The sequence below is a fragment of the Oryzias latipes genome, chromosome 24 (assembly GCF_002234675.1).
Source record: "Oryzias latipes chromosome 24, ASM223467v1".
NCBI lineage: Eukaryota > Metazoa > Chordata > Actinopteri > Beloniformes > Adrianichthyidae > Oryzias > Oryzias latipes.
In genome coordinates, this window is record NC_019882.2 from 8,956,425 (window position 1) to 8,977,926 (window position 21,502).

General features: G+C 43.2%; 1 protein-coding gene across 6 annotated transcripts in view; it reads right to left on the reverse strand.

Moving 5' to 3' along the window:
• The window catches only part of LOC101167089 (nesprin-1), a 105,069-nt gene that overhangs the window by 4,046 nt on the left and 79,521 nt on the right, over window positions 1-21,502 (reverse strand). For 4 of the 6 annotated variants that reach the window (XM_023953156.1, XM_023953155.1, XM_023953159.1 and 1 more), the window contains 52 exons: window positions 21,255-21,395; window positions 19,719-19,832; window positions 19,411-19,572; window positions 18,889-19,083; window positions 18,613-18,786; window positions 17,857-18,048; window positions 17,602-17,733; window positions 17,195-17,295; window positions 16,879-17,029; window positions 16,626-16,748; window positions 16,346-16,519; window positions 16,034-16,249; window positions 15,838-15,939; window positions 15,630-15,749; window positions 15,356-15,556; window positions 15,084-15,257; window positions 14,872-15,003; window positions 14,595-14,791; window positions 14,372-14,504; window positions 14,106-14,288; window positions 13,721-13,870; window positions 13,463-13,639; window positions 13,224-13,379; window positions 12,986-13,141; window positions 12,739-12,909; window positions 12,530-12,663; window positions 12,243-12,447; window positions 11,468-11,650; window positions 11,228-11,374; window positions 10,978-11,132; window positions 10,677-10,824; window positions 10,501-10,595; window positions 9,612-9,846; window positions 9,308-9,502; window positions 8,429-8,554; window positions 7,321-7,476; window positions 6,857-7,015; window positions 6,604-6,770; window positions 4,436-4,598; window positions 3,795-3,982; window positions 3,513-3,663; window positions 3,023-3,205; window positions 2,788-2,925; window positions 2,521-2,712; window positions 2,120-2,438; window positions 1,863-1,931; window positions 1,457-1,575; window positions 1,257-1,383; window positions 977-1,188; window positions 682-888; window positions 461-589; window positions 23-280 (listed from right to left, as the gene is read on the reverse strand). In XM_023953156.1, coding sequence (XP_023808924.1) covers window positions 23-280; window positions 461-589; window positions 682-888; window positions 977-1,188; window positions 1,257-1,383; window positions 1,457-1,575; window positions 1,863-1,931; window positions 2,120-2,438; window positions 2,521-2,712; window positions 2,788-2,925; window positions 3,023-3,205; window positions 3,513-3,663; window positions 3,795-3,982; window positions 4,436-4,598; window positions 6,604-6,770; window positions 6,857-7,015; window positions 7,321-7,476; window positions 8,429-8,554; window positions 9,308-9,502; window positions 9,612-9,846; window positions 10,501-10,595; window positions 10,677-10,824; window positions 10,978-11,132; window positions 11,228-11,374; window positions 11,468-11,650; window positions 12,243-12,447; window positions 12,530-12,663; window positions 12,739-12,909; window positions 12,986-13,141; window positions 13,224-13,379; window positions 13,463-13,639; window positions 13,721-13,870; window positions 14,106-14,288; window positions 14,372-14,504; window positions 14,595-14,791; window positions 14,872-15,003; window positions 15,084-15,257; window positions 15,356-15,556; window positions 15,630-15,749; window positions 15,838-15,939; window positions 16,034-16,249; window positions 16,346-16,519; window positions 16,626-16,748; window positions 16,879-17,029; window positions 17,195-17,295; window positions 17,602-17,733; window positions 17,857-18,048; window positions 18,613-18,786; window positions 18,889-19,083; window positions 19,411-19,572; window positions 19,719-19,832; window positions 21,255-21,395 — 8,487 coding nt within the window. The remainder of the gene's footprint in view (window positions 1-22; window positions 281-460; window positions 590-681; window positions 889-976; window positions 1,189-1,256; window positions 1,384-1,456; window positions 1,576-1,862; window positions 1,932-2,119; window positions 2,439-2,520; window positions 2,713-2,787; window positions 2,926-3,022; window positions 3,206-3,512; window positions 3,664-3,794; window positions 3,983-4,435; window positions 4,599-6,603; window positions 6,771-6,856; window positions 7,016-7,320; window positions 7,477-8,428; window positions 8,555-9,307; window positions 9,503-9,611; window positions 9,847-10,500; window positions 10,596-10,676; window positions 10,825-10,977; window positions 11,133-11,227; window positions 11,375-11,467; window positions 11,651-12,242; window positions 12,448-12,529; window positions 12,664-12,738; window positions 12,910-12,985; window positions 13,142-13,223; window positions 13,380-13,462; window positions 13,640-13,720; window positions 13,871-14,105; window positions 14,289-14,371; window positions 14,505-14,594; window positions 14,792-14,871; window positions 15,004-15,083; window positions 15,258-15,355; window positions 15,557-15,629; window positions 15,750-15,837; window positions 15,940-16,033; window positions 16,250-16,345; window positions 16,520-16,625; window positions 16,749-16,878; window positions 17,030-17,194; window positions 17,296-17,601; window positions 17,734-17,856; window positions 18,049-18,612; window positions 18,787-18,888; window positions 19,084-19,410; window positions 19,573-19,718; window positions 19,833-21,254; window positions 21,396-21,502) is intronic. The other 2 variants (XM_023953158.1, XM_023953157.1) reach the window with 2 other exon arrangements.

Here is a 21,502-nt window from a genome sequence, read left to right on the forward strand (position 1 = left end):
GGTCGGTTTGTAGTCCGTCGACCTTCTCAGCATCCATGGCCTCCATCCTCTTCTCCAGCTCCTCCAGGTCTGAGTTGACCTCCCTTTGCAGCAGCCTCGTCCTGTTCCAGATCACGTGAACCTTCTCTTGGGCCTCCAGACATTCGCTGCCGTGAAGGTGGTTCTGCTCAGACATCTGCGTCTGCACAGTCTGAGGTTTGGTGCTGACCAGCAGCTGAGCGGACAGCTCCTGAAGGGACGACACTTTCTGCCTCGAGTCCAGGAGTTCAAGCTTGATTTTCTGCAAAAAGAGGAAAAAAAAGTGTATTCTCCACCTCATCGGATTCATCTAGAGAATAAATACCTTTTTATATTCTTAATTGAATGCTGTAAGTATAACTAAGGAATGTTTGATACCTGAATCTTGATGTTGTTAGGCACAGAATTGACACTGTGACAGCAGCAATGAGAAAATACATACCATCAATATTTTGTGAAGGGCTTGTAATGTTTCCCTGTCAGCTCTCTGAGGCAGGGGCACAACCTGATTCCTCCTCCGGTCAATGTTCTCGAGCCACAGCAGCAGACCGTGGCTCATTTCATGAAACTCCTGGAAAAGACAGAAGCATTTCATTCTTTTAGCTAACTTGCACCACAGATCGTTTTGCATCACAAGCAAAGTATATTTTCGTTTTTCTGTACTTGGCACTGTAGCAGCGCCCTCTGAAGCTCCTCCCTCCAATTTTCCAGTGAGGCGCCAAGTCGATCCCAGTGCGAGTTCATCTCTTTCAGCCGGTCCCTGAGCTCGCACGCCTCCTCGGAGTCGGGCTGAGATTGGAGGAAGTCTGCACTGCTCAGGTTGATGGATAGGACCTCTGACTTGTGAGCGTCCAAGCTTTTCTGCAGCTCCTGGTCAGACAACAGCAAGAGATTTTAAACCAACTGCAAACAAGATTTTTAAAATGTGTTTTATAATTAGGCAACGACACAATCAAACCTTGAGCTTCCTGATTCTCTGCTGGATGGAGTTTATGTCGGTGCTCAGAATGTGAGCCCTTAGCTGACCCAGTTCGAGCTCTGATTGACCCAGCCGGGCTCTCATGGACTGCAGATCTGAGATCAGCTGCTGCCACTGCAGCAGGTTCTGTTTGTGTCTGTGCTTCTCACTCAGAGACTGAGCCTGGATGAGCTCCCAGCGCTCGATCACCCCTACAGGTGAAAAGGTGTTACTGCAGCCTGTAACACAACTCAATAAATTGTGCTTGGGTGCAGCTGACCAGCGCTCTGTGCGTCTTGGATGACCGGGTTGGTCAGTCCGTCCGTGTCCTCCTCGTCTTCAGTCAGTTCTTCCTCAGCCCTCTTCAGTGCATCCAAGTTGCTGCGACAGTCTCCCATCAGACGCATCTGTGAAGATCATATGAAATCTTTTGTCTTCATAAATTTCAAATTAAAAGAGCAGATGCTGAGAAGGACTTACATATCCGATGTAGGTGGAGTCGGGGCTTGCAGAGGCCTCCCTCTTCTGGAGATGATAGCGTCCTGCATCCAAAGCCTGGTCCAGCTGTCTCAGGCTGTTCTCCAGCTGGCCTGGCTCACCTGAGATGAAACCACACAGTTTTATGGTTCAAACAGTTTTCCTTGGCGTGGTCTTAACGTGAAATGATGCTTAAACTCAATGCAACACAAAATATGTTAACAAAATAGAAGAATTCTGTTTTCAGGCGTGAGTTATTTTGAATGATGAATGAAGAAAAATAAATAAATGCTACATATAAATGATATGAAGTGACTGAAAGCAGAGCTGAGGCATGCAGCTGTGAGGATATTTATGTGCATCCTGTTAGAAAAGCAGCATGCTGACACCGACTCATGCGGTTTCATACCAGAGGAGGATTTGAGTGTGTTCTCAGTCAGTTTTATATAGGCCTCTGGGCTCTCTGGGATAACTACATCTGGGAAGAGAAACACAGCCAACACTACGTATGCTGGGATGTGATAAACTCCATACGTCCAATCTTTAATTTGCTCTGAAGGCTTTCCGAAAGCCTCAGAATGATTTGTAGAAAGTGAAAAACCAATTTAAGTTATTTTAAACATTAAAAAAGTGTATATCACAATTGTTCAGTAAAGTCAGACCAACCTGAAAGCACATTGGCATCCGTCCTGAGATACTCATCCTCTTCTTCTTGCCCTCGACTTCTTTCCCCGTTTTCTCGACTGCCTGGGCTGTCCAGACCTCTGCTAAGGTCGTAGTCGTGGTCCCACTCTAAGGGGATAGAGTCGACACTCGCCGGTGTGTCTCGGCCAGAGCGATCAGCCCTCACGAGGACAGTCGGGCCTGACGCCGGCCGACTAGAAGTCTGCGGCACCGCAGAGTCGCCCCACTGCAGCTCAGAAAGATCTCCGCCGTCTTCCACATCCAGCTCTTTGTCTGAACCATCAAGCTCATCATCCACCAGCTGGGAGGAGCAGCCGAAAGCGGGAAAAAGTTTCATACAGAGGCAGGAAGAACGTTCATTTTTGTTTTTTCACTTGACTTACAGGCAGCCGCGTGAGCTTCTTGTAGTATCTGTCCACTCGTCCGAACACCTCCTGACAGTACCTCTGCAGCTCCTCCAGCTCCTCTTCGATAACAGCTGCATCCAGAGGTTCGCTCTTCTCGATCAGAGCTTCCCCCTGACGGAACACCAACTCAATTTTGGTCGTGTTCATATAGATCTCCTGCTGGAACGCCTGCATGGACACATAGTAAACTGTTAGTGTGAAACAATAAAAAAGTGTTTTTAAATAAAAAAGTTTTGCTCTTACCCTGAGCTGCTTTATTTTGGCCTGTACGTCGCACTCAGAGAAGTGCTCGATGTTGGTTAACTGGAGATCCATCTCAGTGAGCCACACCAGGATGCTGTCCCGTGCAGTCTCAAACTCCTCCCTCTGGCTGATGAAGTGCTGTGAAAATCCGAAGAGAAACATTTTTTTTAATGTAATCAATTCTCAATGACGAGAAGTTAAATTAGATTATTTGCCTAAACAGATTTCAGGATACCTTAAGCCTACGTAGTATGGCTCCCACCCTCTTCTGCAGGTTGTCCCATCGCCTGTTCCCATTGTGCACCATCTCTCGCAGTCGGCAGGAGGAGTCTGTGCGGTTCTCCCGGGCCAGGCGACGGTACTGCTTGTTGATGAGCTCCAACTGAGTCAGGCACTCCTGAACCTGACGCTGAAAAGCCTGAGGGGAAACGCAGACATGCTTCAAGTCCACTCACAGAACTCAAAAGCAACTACATTTAAGTTCTAGTCCGATTTAGGTCAATTTGTAGAATCTTCAATTGTGCTGAGATGGACGCCAACAGCTGAGCAGACAGCAGCAAATGGATCGACACTTTTCTATCCCTCCATTTATCTTTTTCTTAGTATTTTGAGTTTAAATTTCTCAAAATATCACAACTAAACCCAAATACCTTTAAAATTGTTGGTATCTGCAAAACAACTACAAAAACTATCGGTAACTAATAAATGGTGAAAAAAGTCAAGACCTCGAACTTTTTGAGTTCCTCTTTAGCGACAGTGTAGAGAACCCCAGAGGAGTTAGGAAGGGCTGCCGTTTTTTCTGACGTCTTCAGCCAGTCCTCAAACTTGGAGTAATCATCCAGAAACTTCTGCCACAACCTCCATGTCTCCTCGATTCTGAAGGGGAAAAAGTAAATTCCTAAAGGATCTTCCAAACAATATAAATCTGTGGTGTTAGCTGCTGCAGCAATGTAGTTGTCATGTTTTCAAATGATTGAATTTAGAAAAGTGAGTGGAGAAACACTGACCTGAGCCGCCTTTCCATGGACATGGCACAGATGTTCCTCCAGCGTCTGTCCAGCCCTCTGGTGGCTTGCTGGATGGAGTCGCACTCGGTCTCAGTGGAGCAGGCATCGCAGTCGTGCAGGAGGACCTCACACAGGTTCAACACTGAAGCCACGCCTGTGCTGTGCTTCTCTATGTCGTGTTGGAGTTCCTAAAAGACATGCAGTCACCATTCAGGCGTTGCACCAACTCTGCTTCAAAGTGTACAGAACTTAAAACTACTTTTAGACCACAAATCTATCCAGAAACGGTTGTCCAAGCCTGCATTTAACTAACACAGACTCACCGATAAACTGAATTTATATGTGAGCTAACTCTAGACCTAAGAAAGAGGTCAGTGGGGTCTTAAAGAGTCCAGATTTAGTTTGCAGCATGATATCTAGTGACACATACAAAGAGATGACTTTAAACAAACAGCTGTGAATGATTCATCTGTTGGCGTATTGTGTGTTTGAGCACCACTGGTTTCTCTCAGCTCCAGAAAAAGTCATTTAGTTCAACAGAAAAACACTTCTACGGTACAAATTTGCTTTGTTGCACCGGAAGTAACCATGAACATGTTACGTTTTCAAGACTTGAGCAGAGAAGGAGATCTGCTGCTTGCCTGCTGCTGGTTGAGTTTCCTTGCGATCTCTTGGTAGTCGCAGGCCTCGTAGGCGATGGGTCTGGACAGTTCAGCCTCGATGTAAGACAGCCAAGAACGCAAGCTGCTCATGTTTTTGTCCAACTGCTGCACGGCCACAAGAGTCTCCCGCAGCTTCTTCACCCTGGAGGAGAAACAGCAGAGACATAAAGACATGGAACAATTCAAAGCAACCAAAAAGAAAGTCTTCTTTCTGGAAACAGCTAGGAAAACAATGAAAAAAAATGTGAGTTTTTTGATTATACAAAATGATTAGTGGATGATATTGGATCACTGTCCAAACACAGAGTTCTTCAGCAGGTGCATCATCCTGTTCCTCAAGCTACAAAATGATCTGTGCTTATACAAACATCCAAAACTGCAGGAATACCACTTTTTTTAAAAGATAAACTCATGTTTTTCAAAGTTTCAGCCCATAAAGTAAGGCTTCAATCTAGTTATAGAAGCACCAGTGTGATTTTTTTCATCTTAATTGTTAGTTTCTTCACAACAGAATTTGGTTTGATAACTGGGACATTCTCACATGAAGGAAATTCTCACTGCTGCACATCAGACAAACAAAAACAGTTTCCAAACCGAAGGATTTAAATCCAGAACTTCCTGATGCAACAATAAACACATTTTAAAGTTTAGACTTCTGTAAATATTGTACAGCTTATTTGTGAGGGAAGGTGCAAAGAAAGGATAAAATGATTTATCTGCCTGTTGACATCACAGTCGCAATCCGGAAGATCCTCCTCACTCGAGCATCCGGCCATTTTATCTGTCCCTGAATCCAGAACCATGGGGGAGCAGAATTCCCAAACACCGGCAATACCACGACGGGTTTGTGTCTCAATCACAACACTCTTCCCTTTCATGAGCAAGCTCCCCATGCAATGCTTTCTAATGTGAAGAGGGCGGCACAACTGGGACTTCTCAACTGTCTGTCTCCAAGGTTAAAAAAGAGAAGCCCAAACAGGCCTGCGTGTGTGTGTGTGTGTGTGTGTGTGTGTGTGTGTGTGTGAGTGGTTGAGAGTGACAAGTGCGGCTGTTTCTAAAAAGAGCTGCACAGTCAGAGGCATGTGCTGCAGATCTGCACTGTGACAGAATATTACACACCCGATCCAAACTCAAGAAAGCATTTTAGACTTTTTAATAAAAACCTGGTGTCAAATATTATAAACGGGAGAAAATATTGCATTAAAAATTATGATAGAAAAAAACTCTTCTACTTCAGAAAAGACATGGAAAAAAGTGCAGCTGTCTGCACGAGAGAAGACAGCGTCCCTTTTTCCCTCCCCCAATCCAGAGGGCAACAGCCGGGGAGGGCAGCTGGGACAACTGCAGTCAAAGTTTGGTCGATTCCCAAAAAGCTCTTCTTGTACACACCTTTTGTCAAACTACTTTAAGTAAATAAAGTGAATCCTACGAACATAAAAGTCTTTTTTCTTTTGTGGAGAAACTCTTAGAGGAAGTGTGCTTTGGGAGTCAAACTGAGGAGACATCAGGAATGTGACCCCTCTCTGCTTGGTGTGCAGCTCCACTCAGTGGACTTCCTCCCGACACCAGAAACAAAGAAAATGACTCGGCATGACGGTGGGAAGAAAAATCTAAACTAATGTGGTTCTGGAAGCAGACGCGTCTGAACCGTCCACACTAGGAGAACTAAAAGATTTTAAGAAATACACGTTTTTCTGGCTATTTTCCTAATTTACAATTGTGTGGTTTAAGACTTTAAAGACTCACTTCAATGAAAACCATTTTTGGTCATTCCAAAATGTTCTTAATCTTAAAATAGCACGTCTGAGTATTTCTTTATTCCAATCATTGTCAAACAAAATTAGACGAAAAAAATTCCCATATAAAAAAAAAAACCTAGGGTTCGCAACAAACTCCATGCTCTCTCTACACTTTCACTCATGGGGAAAGGAAAAGGGGCGGCGCTGCTCCGTGCAGACCGTTTCAGCCAAAACTCAGCCAAAATTCTGCAGAAACTGCACAAGTTTTATGATTTTGGCTAAAACTCAAACTACCTAAAAGATGATCAGGCTGGGTCTTAAAACCTTTTTTAAGCATATGACATGATAAATAATCATTTTTGTTATTTTTATGTGTGTAGAATTTAACCGCTCCTCATCCTCACTCACCTGGCTGCAATCAGGTCCAGCAGGTGTTGCCAGCGCTCGCTGACTTTGCAGAGTTTGTTCTGGATCTCTGCCGCCTTGTTGTCCTGACTTGTCCTTGCCAAACGCTGGCCCATCACCTGCAGCTGCTGCTTGTTCTCTTCAGCAACACTGATCTCTTCTTGGTAGTCCTAATGGAAAAAACCCAAAGCTGCTATTTTTTTCTTCTGACATTTTCTTGAATTGCCCTTTTGTCCCATTTTTGCTGAGAAATTACCTTCCGTAGCTTCTCGATCATCTCATCAATACTGACGTCCCCATTCTGAGAGACTTTGCTCTCCATCTGCGTCAGCCACTCACACAGTTCCTTGTTCTTCTCATTGAAAACGGCCCACTCGTTCAGCTTCTCGCTCACCTGTTGTCGACGCAGAGAAAGCTGGAGAGACAAAGATGCGTTGAATAAAAACCATAAACGTGCAAATCCTCTTTTAAGAAGCAATTTATAACTGTAGTTTCAAAACAATATTTTAAGTAAAGGCATAATAAAATTTTGTTGATTGCAGATTCATCCCACAGTTATGATTCTTTTGTTTAATTAAACTGTTTAAAAAAAAAAAAGATTCATAAATGTTCATAGCACATTTAGAATAATGCTTCAGCTGATTTAGATTAATTACAAATATTTAAAAAAATAGTAAGTATATTTAATAACGGGAAGATTGTTGGCAAGATTGCATGTACCTGATGGCAGACTTCCTCCCAATGGCACTGTAGCAGCTGGAGGCGTTCCTGTAGCGCTGTGATGTCATCTGCACTGACCACGCCCCCCAGGGAATCTCTCAACATGTATAAGGAAGTAAGGTCATTGGTCCAGCCTTCCACAGCGTTCTCCAGCTCCTGCATCCAAAGCAAGAGATGTCAACAGAAAGCAGTCAGAAGAGTAGCATCCTCAAGAACTGGCAGCTACAGTCCGTGTGACTCACAGCTGCAGTTGATGAACAGCAGAAGCAGTTGAAACGTAGAAAGCAGCAAATTAAAGTGTAAAAATCCCACCAGCAGGAGCTTCAAAACACAAATATCCTCCAAAAGCGATAATTGCAGAAAAATATGATGAAAACAAAAGCTGGGGGATTCAAGGGTGAAGCTGGAAAAGATAACGGGAATCGCTAACCTTGTACCTCCTCCTCCACGTCACTGAGGCGGTTTTGCATTAGTGTAATCATTTGTGCTGCCGGAGAATGTCTCCAATACGCAACTCGCACACACAAAGGAAGCGCACACTCATTCAAACGCCCCGATGGCCAACGAGGATGCTCGCTCTTTCTCTCATGCAAATGCAATTTCTCTCCGTCTCAGTCCCCACCCCCTCCTTAGCTGATGCTATGTGCAGCTACACACACATTGTCCTTCTCCTCCTCCTCCTCCTGCTGGAGGAGCTGAGGACGTGCCGTGCATGACACTTTAAATTGAGAAGCTGACAGTGTCTTTTTTTTAAATATTTTGCACAAATAATAAATGAATTTTCTAGGACTAAAAAACTAATATAAAATTGCATTTGAAAAATCATATTTTTTTAAACATGATTAAAAAATGCAAATAAAGGAAACTTTTGCAGAAAAAAATAGGGTAAACACTGAAGAGGAAAGTCATCCAAGTGCAAATAGATAGCTGTTTCTTTCTCCTACTAATCTGTCTGTTTATCTGTTTTTCTCGCAGTGAGATGAAATGTGCAACAGAAAGACAAGTCTTCCTTTCTGGGCATTTGAAAGCAAGTAAACATGATGCCAAATAATTATTTGAATATAAAAAAGATCATTTTTGAGTGTCAAATGTAGATGTTTTGTCCCACCTTGCATCTGATTTGTTCTGAGTGCAGCTCCTCGTTATGCTCAGGCAGCGGCACGGACAGCTTCCTCTTAAAGGCCCTCAGCTTTTCCAGAGACACATCGATGCCTTTCTCACATCGTTCCCAGCTCTACAAAAACACACACAAAGCAGGAAAAAAAACACAGTCAGGCTTTTCGGAAACACACAAAAGTGCCAATTAAAGCTGCTGCAGCAACAACTGCATCACCAAATGACACTGAAATGACACTTATCACCTAGAAGGACTTGTCAAAAGAGCTCAAGTCAAACATCACTTGATATACAAGAGATGACCTACTTTAGTTTGGACCTTTAAGCAGCACCGTAAGAAAGAAAAAGGTGGTTACGCTCTTCCAGAGTGCAGTCTTTGTCCAGTTCAGGATAAAATGTGGTAATATTTAGCAAAAGCTGCAGCATTTTTTAACCAACAGTCTAAACAAATGTCTGGATCCATCTTCTGAACTGCGTCATTCAGTCTGACTTAGGGACTATCGGAGCTTTTACGATGCAGCAGAAGCAGGGACAGTGCCTTGGGGTAGCATTTCTGTTCCCAGCTTTATGCATTTGTGCTTAAGAGTGCAGAGAGGCTGTCCACACGAGGCCAGGAGAACAGTTTATGTGCCGTTTCAGGGCTTTAAGGTGCAGTGTTGCATAATTAACAGCACAACCTGGCTTCAGTGACCAGCATGCATAATGGGTCAGCCTCATTAAATGCTCAGATGCCCTTCGGTGCCCTCTAAAGCATCTCTTCAGCCTGCAGCATATGTGCACAAGAAGTAAGCTGCATAAACCTGCTGGAGGATGTCTGATTAACACTGCAGTTCATGCGGAATGTTTCAGCAGTTTCTTTCAGCAGTTGGACCTTCAGTATGCTGTGTAGCTCCTTCCTCTGCTGATCCAGGTGATGGTGGGAGTGCCTCCACTTTTCCTGAATCTCCATGAGCTCCGTCTGCAGCGTGCACTCTGCTCTGACATCAGCTGACAGCAGCAAGCTCCTGCCAGCCTCCACAGTCAGGATGTAAACTCCATGCTGCCTTTGAAGGACTCTTTCTCTGAGCTGGAGAAGCGAAGAGCACAGTGGAGACAGGTAAACGGAGGGAGGGATTATTGAAACAAATATAAATTATCTCATTTAAATAAAACATCCTAATCCCCTTTTAGCTTACCTGGATCTGACCCATCAGGTTTCTGGCCTGCTGCAGTGAAACGGGCTCCCCCGGCCTGTGCAGATCTGTGTCATGAGTCACTTCCTGCAGCCTTCGATGCAGCTTTTCCGCCATCTCCTGGTAATTTTGCCACTGGTGCACTAAACTGTCAATGACGCCTCTCCGCTGCTGGGCTCGCCGTATCACACACTGCCACTGATTGCTCAGCAAAGCCAACTTCACACTGAAGTCATCGCTGTTGATTTGAATCAGAATGAATTACTTTAAATCTGAACCACTTTCTTGTTCTTTCATTTTCTTGCATTTTTTTTGTTGTTTTTGATTTTGATTTGATTTGATTGATTTATTTCAAGCATTGTAGTCAAAGCAACAGAGTTTACACATATTTATCAAACTCATTACAGAAATAATGAAATGCATAGATTTAAAAGACAGAAAACAAAACAAAAATGTCACTTAAATCACATTTGCTTAATTAAATACAGTGATCATTAACTGAAGTATAAGTAGAGTTTGATTTATTGCTTGAAAAGGAGTGGGAAGAAGCAAGCTTATATAATCCCACCCCTACTGCGTTCATTCATTTGATAGTTTTACAGGGTTTTAAATCCAGTTCTGATCAGATAGATTCTCTTGAAGTAACAAAATCCAGTGCCTACTAATGATTGATGATCTTCAGAAAACATTCATTCATAATTTCAGTAAACATTAACGGTACCGATATGTAATAATAATTGATTATCATTAGAACACATGATAACATTAAACCAGAAATGATTGCTACATATTGCAGATCAAGTAAACAAAATCAATAGCTTATTGATTGTAATTTAAACATTTCAGTAATCATTATTGCACATTACAATGTAACACTCAGTGTTGTTTTTACCCATCATGCACTTGTCCCTGGTCCAAGAAACGATGCCCGTCGCTGATGATGGAGTGAAGAATCTGCTGCCTGCTGAACATTTCAGCTTGGAACAACTGCAGGAAGACCAGAATAAGAAAATGCTCCAAACAATTATGGGAAGTGAGCATGCTCACAGGCACAGCGACCCCCCTGACCTCGTGGTCTCTTTGCTGCTCCAGCAGACTCTGGTAGTTGCCCGAAATCTCGGACCCAAGCTTTTGTTCGGTCTGAGAGAGGAAATCCATCCAGGCTTCGCATTTTTGAAGGAAAGTCTGCTGCTGGAGCAGCAGCAACTGTAGTTTACTGAAGAAACACAAAACTCAGTAAGCATTGGTTGTGAGCTGGTTGACCACATCAATCCAACAGTTGAATCTAAGGTAACAATGTTTTTAGTTTGTGAGATTTATTCCCACAAATGTTGAACATCTGGTGATGAAATATGGAGGCTGGTGTTACCTTAACCTCTCGGTGAGGTGAGCAGTGTGAGATGCCCAAGATCTGTTAAGATTCTGAAGCCTTTTAACATCTCGGTCACTGACAGGTATCCTGTAGACCAACTCGTTCAAGCGCTCAAGATCTGGAGACAGACTGCTCAGCTTCAATAGGTGCACCTAAAAAAACAAGACCACATTTTTTTTGGGAAGGGTTAGGACTAAACCAAAGAATCTGGCTTTTATAGGGGAGGCAAAGGCTTGAGAATAGGCACCTTCAGTTGTTCTATACTTGCTTGGAGGACAGTGGTGTCTAGAGAACCCACAGGGTCGGGCACTTTAAGAACCTCCTCAGCCTCCTTTGCCTTACAAATTAATCCATCCATCTGGTGTTTGAAACCTTCACAGGCTTGAGATCCAGACTAGAAACAGACACAGCAAAGATGAGGCCTCTCCAAAAATGTTAAATATCGGGTTATATTTATTGTCCACTTCAACAATTTCTGCATCCATACCAGAAGTACTTCTTGCTGCCTGTGAAGGCCATGTTCAAGAGCTGCTAAGCGATGACTGAGTGACAGCTGGTCTGATTTGAGGGATGCAGAAGAGCAGGCGTCGATTTGACTCTTCAGCTGCTCCCCTAACGCCTGCAGCTGCTGGAGGGACTGCTGCACCAAGCCCTGATCGCTGAGGCAGGCCTGCATAACAAAGGAACCAGTCAGCAACCCTCAAAGAAGCTTCAGAAAGACACCAGAATTTCTCAAGGGTAGTGTCACTTTTTTTCTAAACTTGTCTGTAAGAACAAAAATAAACCTGTGTGGATTTTAACAAGCAAAAAGACAGGAAGAGGTTGAATTCTCATAGACTTTATCTGATAAAAGCGCAGTCAAAATAACTGTCTGCTTGAAGCATTTAGAAAATGTGTTCCAAGACATTAGGGTTGGTCATGCTCCGCTTGGCCCCGGGACCCCTGTAGTGTAAATCAGGGGTCTGTCTTTGCCTTTGCAGTCCTCTGTAAAAAAAAGCCTTTTGTTGGACTCAACTACGATCTTGAAATCCAGCTCACAAAAGGATGGGGTGCATTCAGCGTTCAGCAGCAGGAATGTGGGCTTTGTGAACCCTAACAGTGGGCTGACAGGCAGTTAAGAGGCTTATTTTCATTTCTTTAGAGGAAAAAAAGTGAATGCAAAGAACATTTTATGCGTGCTCTGGACTCTGGAAGATTAAAAAAATCTTGGGGAAAAATCTAATTTCATTAAAACATTGTTCATCTAGGAAATTAGCTCTCACGTTGCACTCTTGTATCCAGGCACCACTCTCCTCTTCTGTGATTTCCTTGTCGGTGGCACTCCTCAGCAAGTGGTCGGCACGCTCTTCCTGCTTCTGAACTGCAGTCAAACATTGGCTGTACAATGACTGGTAGTGCTGCCACAACACCAGCAAAGCCTTACTGCTTTTGAGCTGCTCTGAGATGTTCTCAAGAAGATTGTTCCACCTTAAGAGGAACATAGTAGAAGGTTAAATAGAATTTAAAAAAAAAAACAGAGGATAAAGTTATTGCTGAAGTAGGGTGTCACCTGATGTTGACATCCTGGAGAGCACTGTTGAGGGTTTCTGCCACAGAAGGATGACTCTCGGCTAACAGCTGGTGGGTTACAGAACCAAACTTCCTCAGGCTGCTCTCCTGTTTTTCCATCTCCTCCTGCAGACTCTGTTTTCCGCAGACATGCACGTTTACGTTTCTTTTCCAAACCGAGGCAGTTTCCTTCGTTTCTGCACCACGTACCTCCAGACTTTCCACCTGCTCTTGCACCGCCTCTAAAGACCCGTTAAGGAGGTGCAGCCTGGAGACAGAATATCTACCCTCCATTAGGTAACCGTTAATTTCTTCTGAAGCTCGTCCGTATAAAGTCCACTGCTCCAGTGCGGACCGCAGGTTCACTTTTATTTGACTTATCTGACGGGAAAAAATAAGAAAACTGTGTAAGAGAGGCAAAATTCAGGATGCTTTGTAAAAGTTATGGGAAACTCACCATTTGATCCAGACGAGATCGGGAGCTGTTGAGTCCCTCCAGGGTCTCCTTCACAGCAGAACAGGCTGCACCTTTCTTATCCTGAATGAGAGTATTCCCTCTTTCTTCAGCTTTCTCTAGATCCTTCTCTTTTTCCTTCAACCGTTCTTCCAAATCCTGAGACAGAAATAAAATATGATGAAGACATTTTTTTTTAACAAAACAAACTGTGCTTGAGCCTGCAGTGCATTTACTGTACCTGACATTCTTTGAGTGCATTCTGCACAGATGCTACATCCTCTATCCTGTGTTTCTTTTTTAGTTTCTCTTCCTGTTGTGTGAACCAGGTCTTCAGAGCCTGGACACTGTTCTCATACTCTACCCAACTTCCCACAAGTCCTTCCAAAAGCTGAATCTGAGGAAACACAAGTGTTTAAGTGGATTTTTAATAAAGATTTCTCATAAAAGAAAGATGATGATATGTGAAGAATACTGCACCTTTTCAGCAATGAGACCCTGCAGTATCTGCCACCTTCTGTTCATAGCTCCCAGCCTCTCTGCAAAGTCTGTTTTGTCACTGCGCTTTCCCTCTACATCCTGACTGCTGATCTGCAGCACTGACTGATTCACAAAGTCCACCGTCAAATGCTTACAGGTCAGATCAATGCGAAAACCCTGGCAAACATAGATTGGATGGGTTGGTAATGAGGATGCCACAAGTTAAAAGAGGAAGGCATACATAGATGTGTTTTGTACCTTATACTTCTGCAAGAAATTTTGGACCACATCAGAGCCAACAGCGCTCAAAATCTTGTCCTGATCTTCCTCTATGATGTTCTCCATGAGCGAGATCCAGCTCATGAGTTCAGTGATGGCATGTCGGGAGGCCAGCTTCTCCATTTGCAACTGCAGGAAAAAAAAACACGTTTTATGGAGTTTCCCAGGGATAGTGCACACGAAAAAGCATCTGTAATGTAAGTATGATAAATAAAAGGGTAAAATCTCAGCTACTCTGTTAGGATATTTGCTAAACAACATGTTTTGTTTTGAAATGTATTTTTGTGAGTGAGACTATATAGATGCTTTCTCCTTTTTATTGTTGTGTTTAACAATATGTTTTAAAATCTAAGACGAATCAGACCTGGTGCAGCTTTTCTTGCACTACAGGGATGTGAGTCAGCAGCTCTGCCCACTGAGTGTTGATTTGGCTCAGTGCTGTCCTCAGACCAGCTGTGTCTACCCTTTTCAGCCGCAGCAGCTGGTTTCCCGTGCTCAGCACAGACGAGCGTAAAGACGACTTTGCATCCACTTCTTTGGAAAATTCCTGAGAAAAAAAACAAAATTGCAGATGTCAGCAGAATATGAGGTGTTTCACATCATCGACATCGCTGGTGGAACTTAGCTGACCAAAAAGGCACAGAGGTGATCTCTGACTGTCTCCAGCTCTTGAGGCACTGTCACAGATTGGGTTGTCCAGAACTCCAGTCTGACTAAAGCTGATTGTAACCAGTGGCTAAGCTCTGCTGACTCACACTGATACCTTTATAACACGGGAGGAAAGCGCGGTTATGGGACGTTATTAAAACAGGTAGATTCATATTTCAAACTAATCTGACGGTTTGAACAAGACCTGCTCCAGTGTTTGAGCGTTGAGTCGAGGCGCTGCAGCTCCTTGTTGACTTTGGTTGTGGATGAGAGCCAGTGATCTCCTAGCTGAGTCAGCTGCCTCTCCAAATCTGAACAGCTGACCGACAGAAGAAGCCTCCTTCCCTCCTCCAGAACCTGGTACAGCTGGGGCTGGTGTTCTGCAAGGCTCGCCTTTAGGCGCTGTGGGAGATGGTTAACGTGACACGCTGATCCTGCGTGGATGGATTTATTTCTGGATGAGTCTGTTTAAAGATGCTGACCTGATAAAGACTGATCCTTTCAGTGATTCTGTCTTCGGTCTCCTCAACCAGACCCACAGTGGGGATGCTACTCTCCACAGCCTCCAGTTGTTTGCAAAGAGCCTGATAGTCTTCCACAAACCTTCTCCATGACTGAAAGGAAGAATCCGTTATACATTTTACATCTGAACTGATCAAGATGAAAACAAATAATACATTCGATGTATTCTGACCTCCAGAATGCCCTCCAGTTCAACTCCTCTTTTGTGGGCTTGTTTGAGCACATTAAAAGCTGAAGTCATCGTTTCCTCCAGGGCATGGCTTTCCCTCTGCGCCACCAGGCCAGACACTTTACTAAAATATGTCCGAGTGAGGATCATGTGGCGTTCCAAGAATTGGAAAAACTCCTGCGTTTGACAAGTTAAAACATTAAATTCTACTCCTACAGAAAGAAAAAAGGCCATAAGCGCAAAACGAGATTATAGAAATAACTCATCCTCTTTACTCTGTGTTTATCCAGCAGCATCTGGACCTCTATGACAGAAGCCACTGCCATCTTTTGGTCAGCGGCCATCTTGTCCTGGGCCGTGTCAACCAGCTCAGTGAGATCCAGAAGTGCAGCTTCATATTGAGCTTTCAGGGACAAGCCCTGGTTCAGGCTGCTACGCCTGGAGCCCACCATGAGCACCAGCTCTTCATAGGTGTCCTAAAAACATCCACCAAATAATTAGAAATGGGTATAATATTCTTGGAATAGGAAACAAAAAAAACCCAATTACTTGTAGTTTGAGAAGTTCCTGCTTGGAGGTTTGATCCAGCTGGAGTCTATCTGCTGTGCTCCTTAACTCAGCCACTTTCAGCTCAAACTCCCTCAAGCTGTCATCAACTTCAGTTAAAGTCTGCAAAGAACGCCACAGATTCATAAGAATGCTTCTTGTAGAAACCTTCTGTAGTTAAAGTTTTAGTCTGCAGTTCATATAAACGCACCTCTAACTGTTTGGACGCAGGTCTGTCTGTCATTCCTGCCATTTTCTGCAGCAGCTGATGTTTGCTTTCATTTAGAGCCACGAACAGCATCCTCAGTTCATTCTGGTAACGACAATGTTTAAAATAAAATGAATAATCAAATCATTTGAAGAGATGAATCGCAATAACATTTAGCGGTGAAAACTTTTTGTTTTACCTGAAAGACTGTGTGCTCTTGAAGGCTGTCCCTGATGCTGTCACAGTGCTGCTCCAGAACAGAGTCCAGCAGGCCCATCCTCTCCTGAAGCCCCTCCAGGGTGTCCTCAATCAGGGTACGCTCCTCTGCACCCCACACTCTGCCTGTTCCTCCATGCAGCCAGTCCCTACACTCTTTTACTTCTCTGCTCATCTCCTTTAGCTGTTTATTTAGACTCTGAACAATAAAAACACAATTGAATTAGGATTAAAAGGGATTCTTTTATGGGGAAAAAAGTGAACAAAACAGAGACTGGATGTTGTCTGGTCTTACCTCTAAGTGTGTGAGCTGAGTGTGAGTGTCCTCTGACAGCAGCACTGGACCAGAGAGCAGATGATTCTCTGTAGTGTCTAACCAGGAGGAGGCTGCTGACACGGCAGCATAGAGATCCTGCTGGACTGTGGCCTCTCTAAAAGATGCTGCCCGCTTCCCCTCGCTGCTGGCTGCCTGCAAATGAACAGGAACAAAAAAAACAACAATAAGTAGGTGAACTGGAGGCAGAACAAAATCCAAAACGTTTAGAATGAATTTGAAGTAGTTTTTAGTGCTTTACTTCTTCATTAATTCTGTCTAGAGTCAAGCAGCAGGCTTCAAACAACCCTTTTAGGGAGTCTTGGCTAGTAGCTTCACTTCTCAAAACCCCACCAGGGCTGGACAGACGGGAGCGGTAAAGGACCTGTGTACCAAAAAAAAGGAAAGGAATGATAACAAGGAACACATTAGCTCCAGAAAAAACACCTATAGTGAAAAAAGGCTTTAAAAAAACCAATTTTTGACAGAGAAAAGCATATCTCCTGTGTGCTTACAGGGCTGTGCTGGTCGTGCTCCAAGGAGCTGAGGGAGAGCTGCAGCTTGGTGCTCTGATCTTTGTTCAGGTTTTCCCACCTCTGTCTCAGCTGCTCCACAGGAGAGGAGGTCTCCGATTCCAGTAACACTCCCCCAGGTACCATCATCTCACTGCAGCAAGGAGACAGGCGAGTTTCCAATAAATAAGCAGAATTTTTATTTAAAAGGGGAAGATTTTTGTGTGCAAATATTTATGTAGAATTGCGCTAAAATCAAAATGTGTCAGTTATGTGAACACAGTTTGTAAAAATGCAGGGTGGAGTGTATCTACTGTACCTGTCCCCATTCGGTGTGCTCTGTTGGTTGAAGATCTCTTCTCCGGCGGTGGCTACAGACTGGAGCAGCTTCCTCTGCTCTGCCACCTGCTCCTGAAGCTCCTATCGAGAAACAGACTTTTAGCACTTTAACCAATGGAATTTTGTTAATAAAAGCACTGTAAATGGAAAGAAAAATTGCTGAAAAAGAATTTTTGATAGTAAGATGTAATAAAATATGAAAAACTAACTTGTAGCAAGTTTTAAAATGAGATAAAAATGAGGTCATTTTCGAAGAAATGGTCTATAATGCAAAGAATAGATTGCAATTTACAAATAAAAATAGTGTTCTGGCAAATAAAGGGGTAGCATTTGAAGAGAAATCTTTTTCCAGGGTTTTATGGGGTAAAAATCAGTGTAAAATCCCACCTTTTGTTTAAGCATTTGGTCGTGCTGCTGCTGTGTGCGAGTGGAGCGCGCCTGAGACAGCCAGTCCTGGACATTAGGACTCTGGGACAGAGAGGAGTCTGGCTCACTGTCCTCCTGCTCCAGCAGCGAACCCTGGAGGAAACAATCTTCAGTATTTCACAGACTGCAGCGATTCTAATTATAAAAATGTACTCAAAAAAAGGAAAAGGACACATTCGGTTTGGATGTTGGGGAAGAAAAAGCTTGTAATCACACCTGTATGTCCACCTGTTTGTCCTGCAGCATCTGCTGCAGCTCCAGCAGGCTGTCTTTGAGCGAATGCAGTTTAACGGTCAGCTGCTCCGCCTCCTCCTTGGTTTCAGCACGACCTTCCAACAGCAAACTCTCGCTGTGGACGGACAGCTCCGACAGGTAGACCACTTTCTGCTCAATCTCAAAAAGCATGTTCTGCAAAAACAAGAGGGATTTTTTATTGAATATATGTAAAATATATAACACTTTTTGTTTCAAGATTCCAAGGAAGGGAAGAATGACTTTTTAAGCAACAAGAATAAAAGTAAACATCTAATCGGATTCCTCATAATTCAGAAGATAAAAGTGACAAATAGACAAATCTTTCAGAGCAAAGACAGGGTCAGATTTCAGTCCAAAATGTTTGCACAGTTTTGGTAAGTTATGGTTCAAAACATTTTGTTGTTCACTAAAGATCCTGCAAACTCAGAGCTTCAGAGGGCCACTGTTATTAAAAAAACAGGATAGCAATAGTAAGAAAATTATATGCAGAATGAATCTGAGGAGAGGTGTTATTTCTGAATCAATGATGTCACTCGATTTATTTTAAAAATACAGAAGCAAGATACAAATAATGCAAAACAGAGACAAACCACAAAAACGAAATATTCTTAATTTTGTATTGTAAGTTTGGAAAAAAAAATGTTGACAAACAAGCTACAGATTTTAGCTGATAAAATATTATTAAGTCTTGTGAGAAAAAAGAATTTCCAGCCGGACCTGACAATCAATGAGCTGCTCCTCCATATCCATGTCTGCGTTTTGGAGCTGAAGAGCAGAGCTGAGGGTGGCGCGAGTGCTGAGCAGCCAGTGGTCGAGCTCCTCTGCCTCGCTGTGGTACCGCTGAAGAGCCTGCTCCTGCCGCTGCTCCTCCAGCTGCTCGCTCAGCTTCTCCTGCCGTCGGCATCACAAACGGGTTAAACTCCCGGGGATCGACGATGAAATCCAAACATTGCAAGAAGACATGAAAACTTTTGATGATGTTTTGGCATCCACCTCCAGCAGCTGTCGTTTCCCAGAGGCCTTCATCCGAATGGTAGCCATCCTTTCTCCAAGGACAGTGAGAGTGGACTGCAGAGCCAGTTGGTCACCAGCTTCCCCATCGCCGTCATTGTCTGTAAGCTCCTCAGAGAAACGTGCCTGTAGCTCGCCAATTTCATCCTGCAGCATCGAGATCTCATCCATCAGAGCCTGTGCACACCAGGAGTGGACATGAGTAAGAGCTGACAACAAAAACAACAACCCAGCCACCCCAAAAAACTGTGAAAACTACAGAAGGAAAGGAAGATTTCTAAACTCTAGAGAACGACACCAAAGAGGAACTGTGAAGTTGGCATAGCAACGGTGACCATACAGACTAGCACAGTATCTTCCCCCTCAATCATGCTCTGTGTTCGCACAGACGTCTTGTTCTTTTGTCGTCTTTGTACTCGCACAAAGGATGATTGTAGTTTTTCCTCACGGATTCAAGTGCAACACCCAGACTGATAGGGAACAGCTTCCCACACATGTCCTCACCTGGTGTGCAGCCATCTGACTCTCTGGAGTTTTGCTGGGTTCCAGGCTCTCATTAAGTGCCCCCTCAATAGACTCCATCTTGGTGGAAATGGATTGGAGGGACTCCTGATAATGCTGCTGCCTCACCAGAGCTTCGTACAAGCTCTTCTGCTTCTCGCTGATCTGTGGCGCAGAAGAAGAAAGGAAAATAGAAATGCAAGATGGCTCAGAGTAAAATAAAGTATGTCTCAGTTTTTGGCTAACTCTACCAATTTCTAGAATTCGTTCCCAACGAGAATTAGTTGAATGAAGCTGAGGATCTATCATACCACATTCTTGAGTGTTTCCCAGGATCTCTGGAGGTCATCCAAGTTAGCAGAGCTGGTTTCCATCGACGGGTCGTAGAGTTCCTGAAGGGGAGCTCGGCTTAGTCCAGTTCGACCCTGGAGCAGAACAACCCATTAGAAGTGACTGCAGGTTGTGCAAAATACTGTTAGGCAGTAAAAACTTGCAAAGCAAAATCATCTTTTACATTGTTTTTTGTCGGTTTTGTGTTCATTTCAATATTTTAATTAAAACTCTTCGGGATTCAACCCCTCATCAAAACTTAAAGGCTGAAAATTTAGACCTTTGATGTTTTATCTGTAGATTTCTTCTCAGGGATCATTGAAAATGTTTTCATCTCGTTAGCTTTAGTATTTCTTTTAGCAACTGACCTCTGGGAGAATCTAAAAAAAAACAAACAAACAGCAACACAAACCCAGATGATGACAGAAAAACAAAAATGCTTCTTCCCACTTCTGAATACGATATATTCTCATCCAACATATGACCCAAGGCACAACTGATGTAAAAGTTAAACAGCTTAGAAATGCAACAAAATGAGGATGGGAAGAAAAAGCAAAGAAGGCAAATCTAATGTCAAACTCACAGGGTGTGGGTGAGATTTTAAAGGTTAAGGAGATGAATAAAGAAGTGCAGGATTAACTATTCCACCTTAAGAGATAGATTATACGGGAATTTCAAATCTAATTAATTTAAATATGTCAATACATAACTAAAATCCTATTTTATTACTTGAAATTAAATACCTCATTTATAAAATTAGGTCATGTTTAACCATTTTTTTTACTGTGCCAATCTTATTTTAATAGAGAAAAGTAAAAAACGTGGGTAAAGAGCATTAATTTAGCATTCATTTTCAAGCAGTAGACATTGAAAATATGTTTCCCAATCTTCCAGTAAGTGGATGTTTGGACAAATTTACCCTTAAAATCAGACCATTAAACGCTCAGAAAAACACAAAATAATCTTGGAGCTACATCTCGGATAAGACCGGTTTGACTGAGAGAATTGATGCAAAATATTTTGACAGAATTTAAAGAAAATAAATCTTTATAGATACTTAGCCCATTATCCTTTAGATAAACCAACAGTAAACTTCTACCTGGATTTTTCTCATGTTATGCATAAAAAGACTTAACACTTTCAAAAGGACTTAACTGAAGGCATCTATTAGGTTATACAGTAAACAATCATGTCAAAGTTTATTTTGATGATCTGCAAGGTGTTGATTTTAAGGGAAACTTTTTTCCCTAAGCCTTCTTATATTTTTAGAAAATAAAAGCAGATTTTTTTTTTCTATCCGAGTGTGTTTTTGCACCTATGTAATTTGACTTTACTAAAACAAAAAATTACTACGCTTTTCGTATTCTAAATTAAGATGGTTAAAGTTTAACAATAAGAACTTTTGGCTGATTACTTAAGACAAAAATAGAAATTTTGAGAAACATTTTAGCAGATGGTGGTGGAATGAAGGCTATGGGTGAGTTGGAGACTATCAGCATGGGGGGGGTATGCAGTACCTGGTTAAGGGGAGTGTCAGCGTGAGCCCCCGGAGACGGGGAGCGGCAGGCAGGGGGAGAGGAAACCTCGCTGTTGGTGCCCTCCTCCCCTGACTCCTCTGTCACAGGAGAGAGGAGCGTGTGGCAGCGGCCGGCTGTCATCTAAGCCCAGGTATGTGCCGCGCGCCCAAACAAAAAGTATCAAAGAAGCGGACGGAAAGAGGAAACAAGGAGAGGGAGGGCAAACGGGAGAAATGGCAGAACCAAGG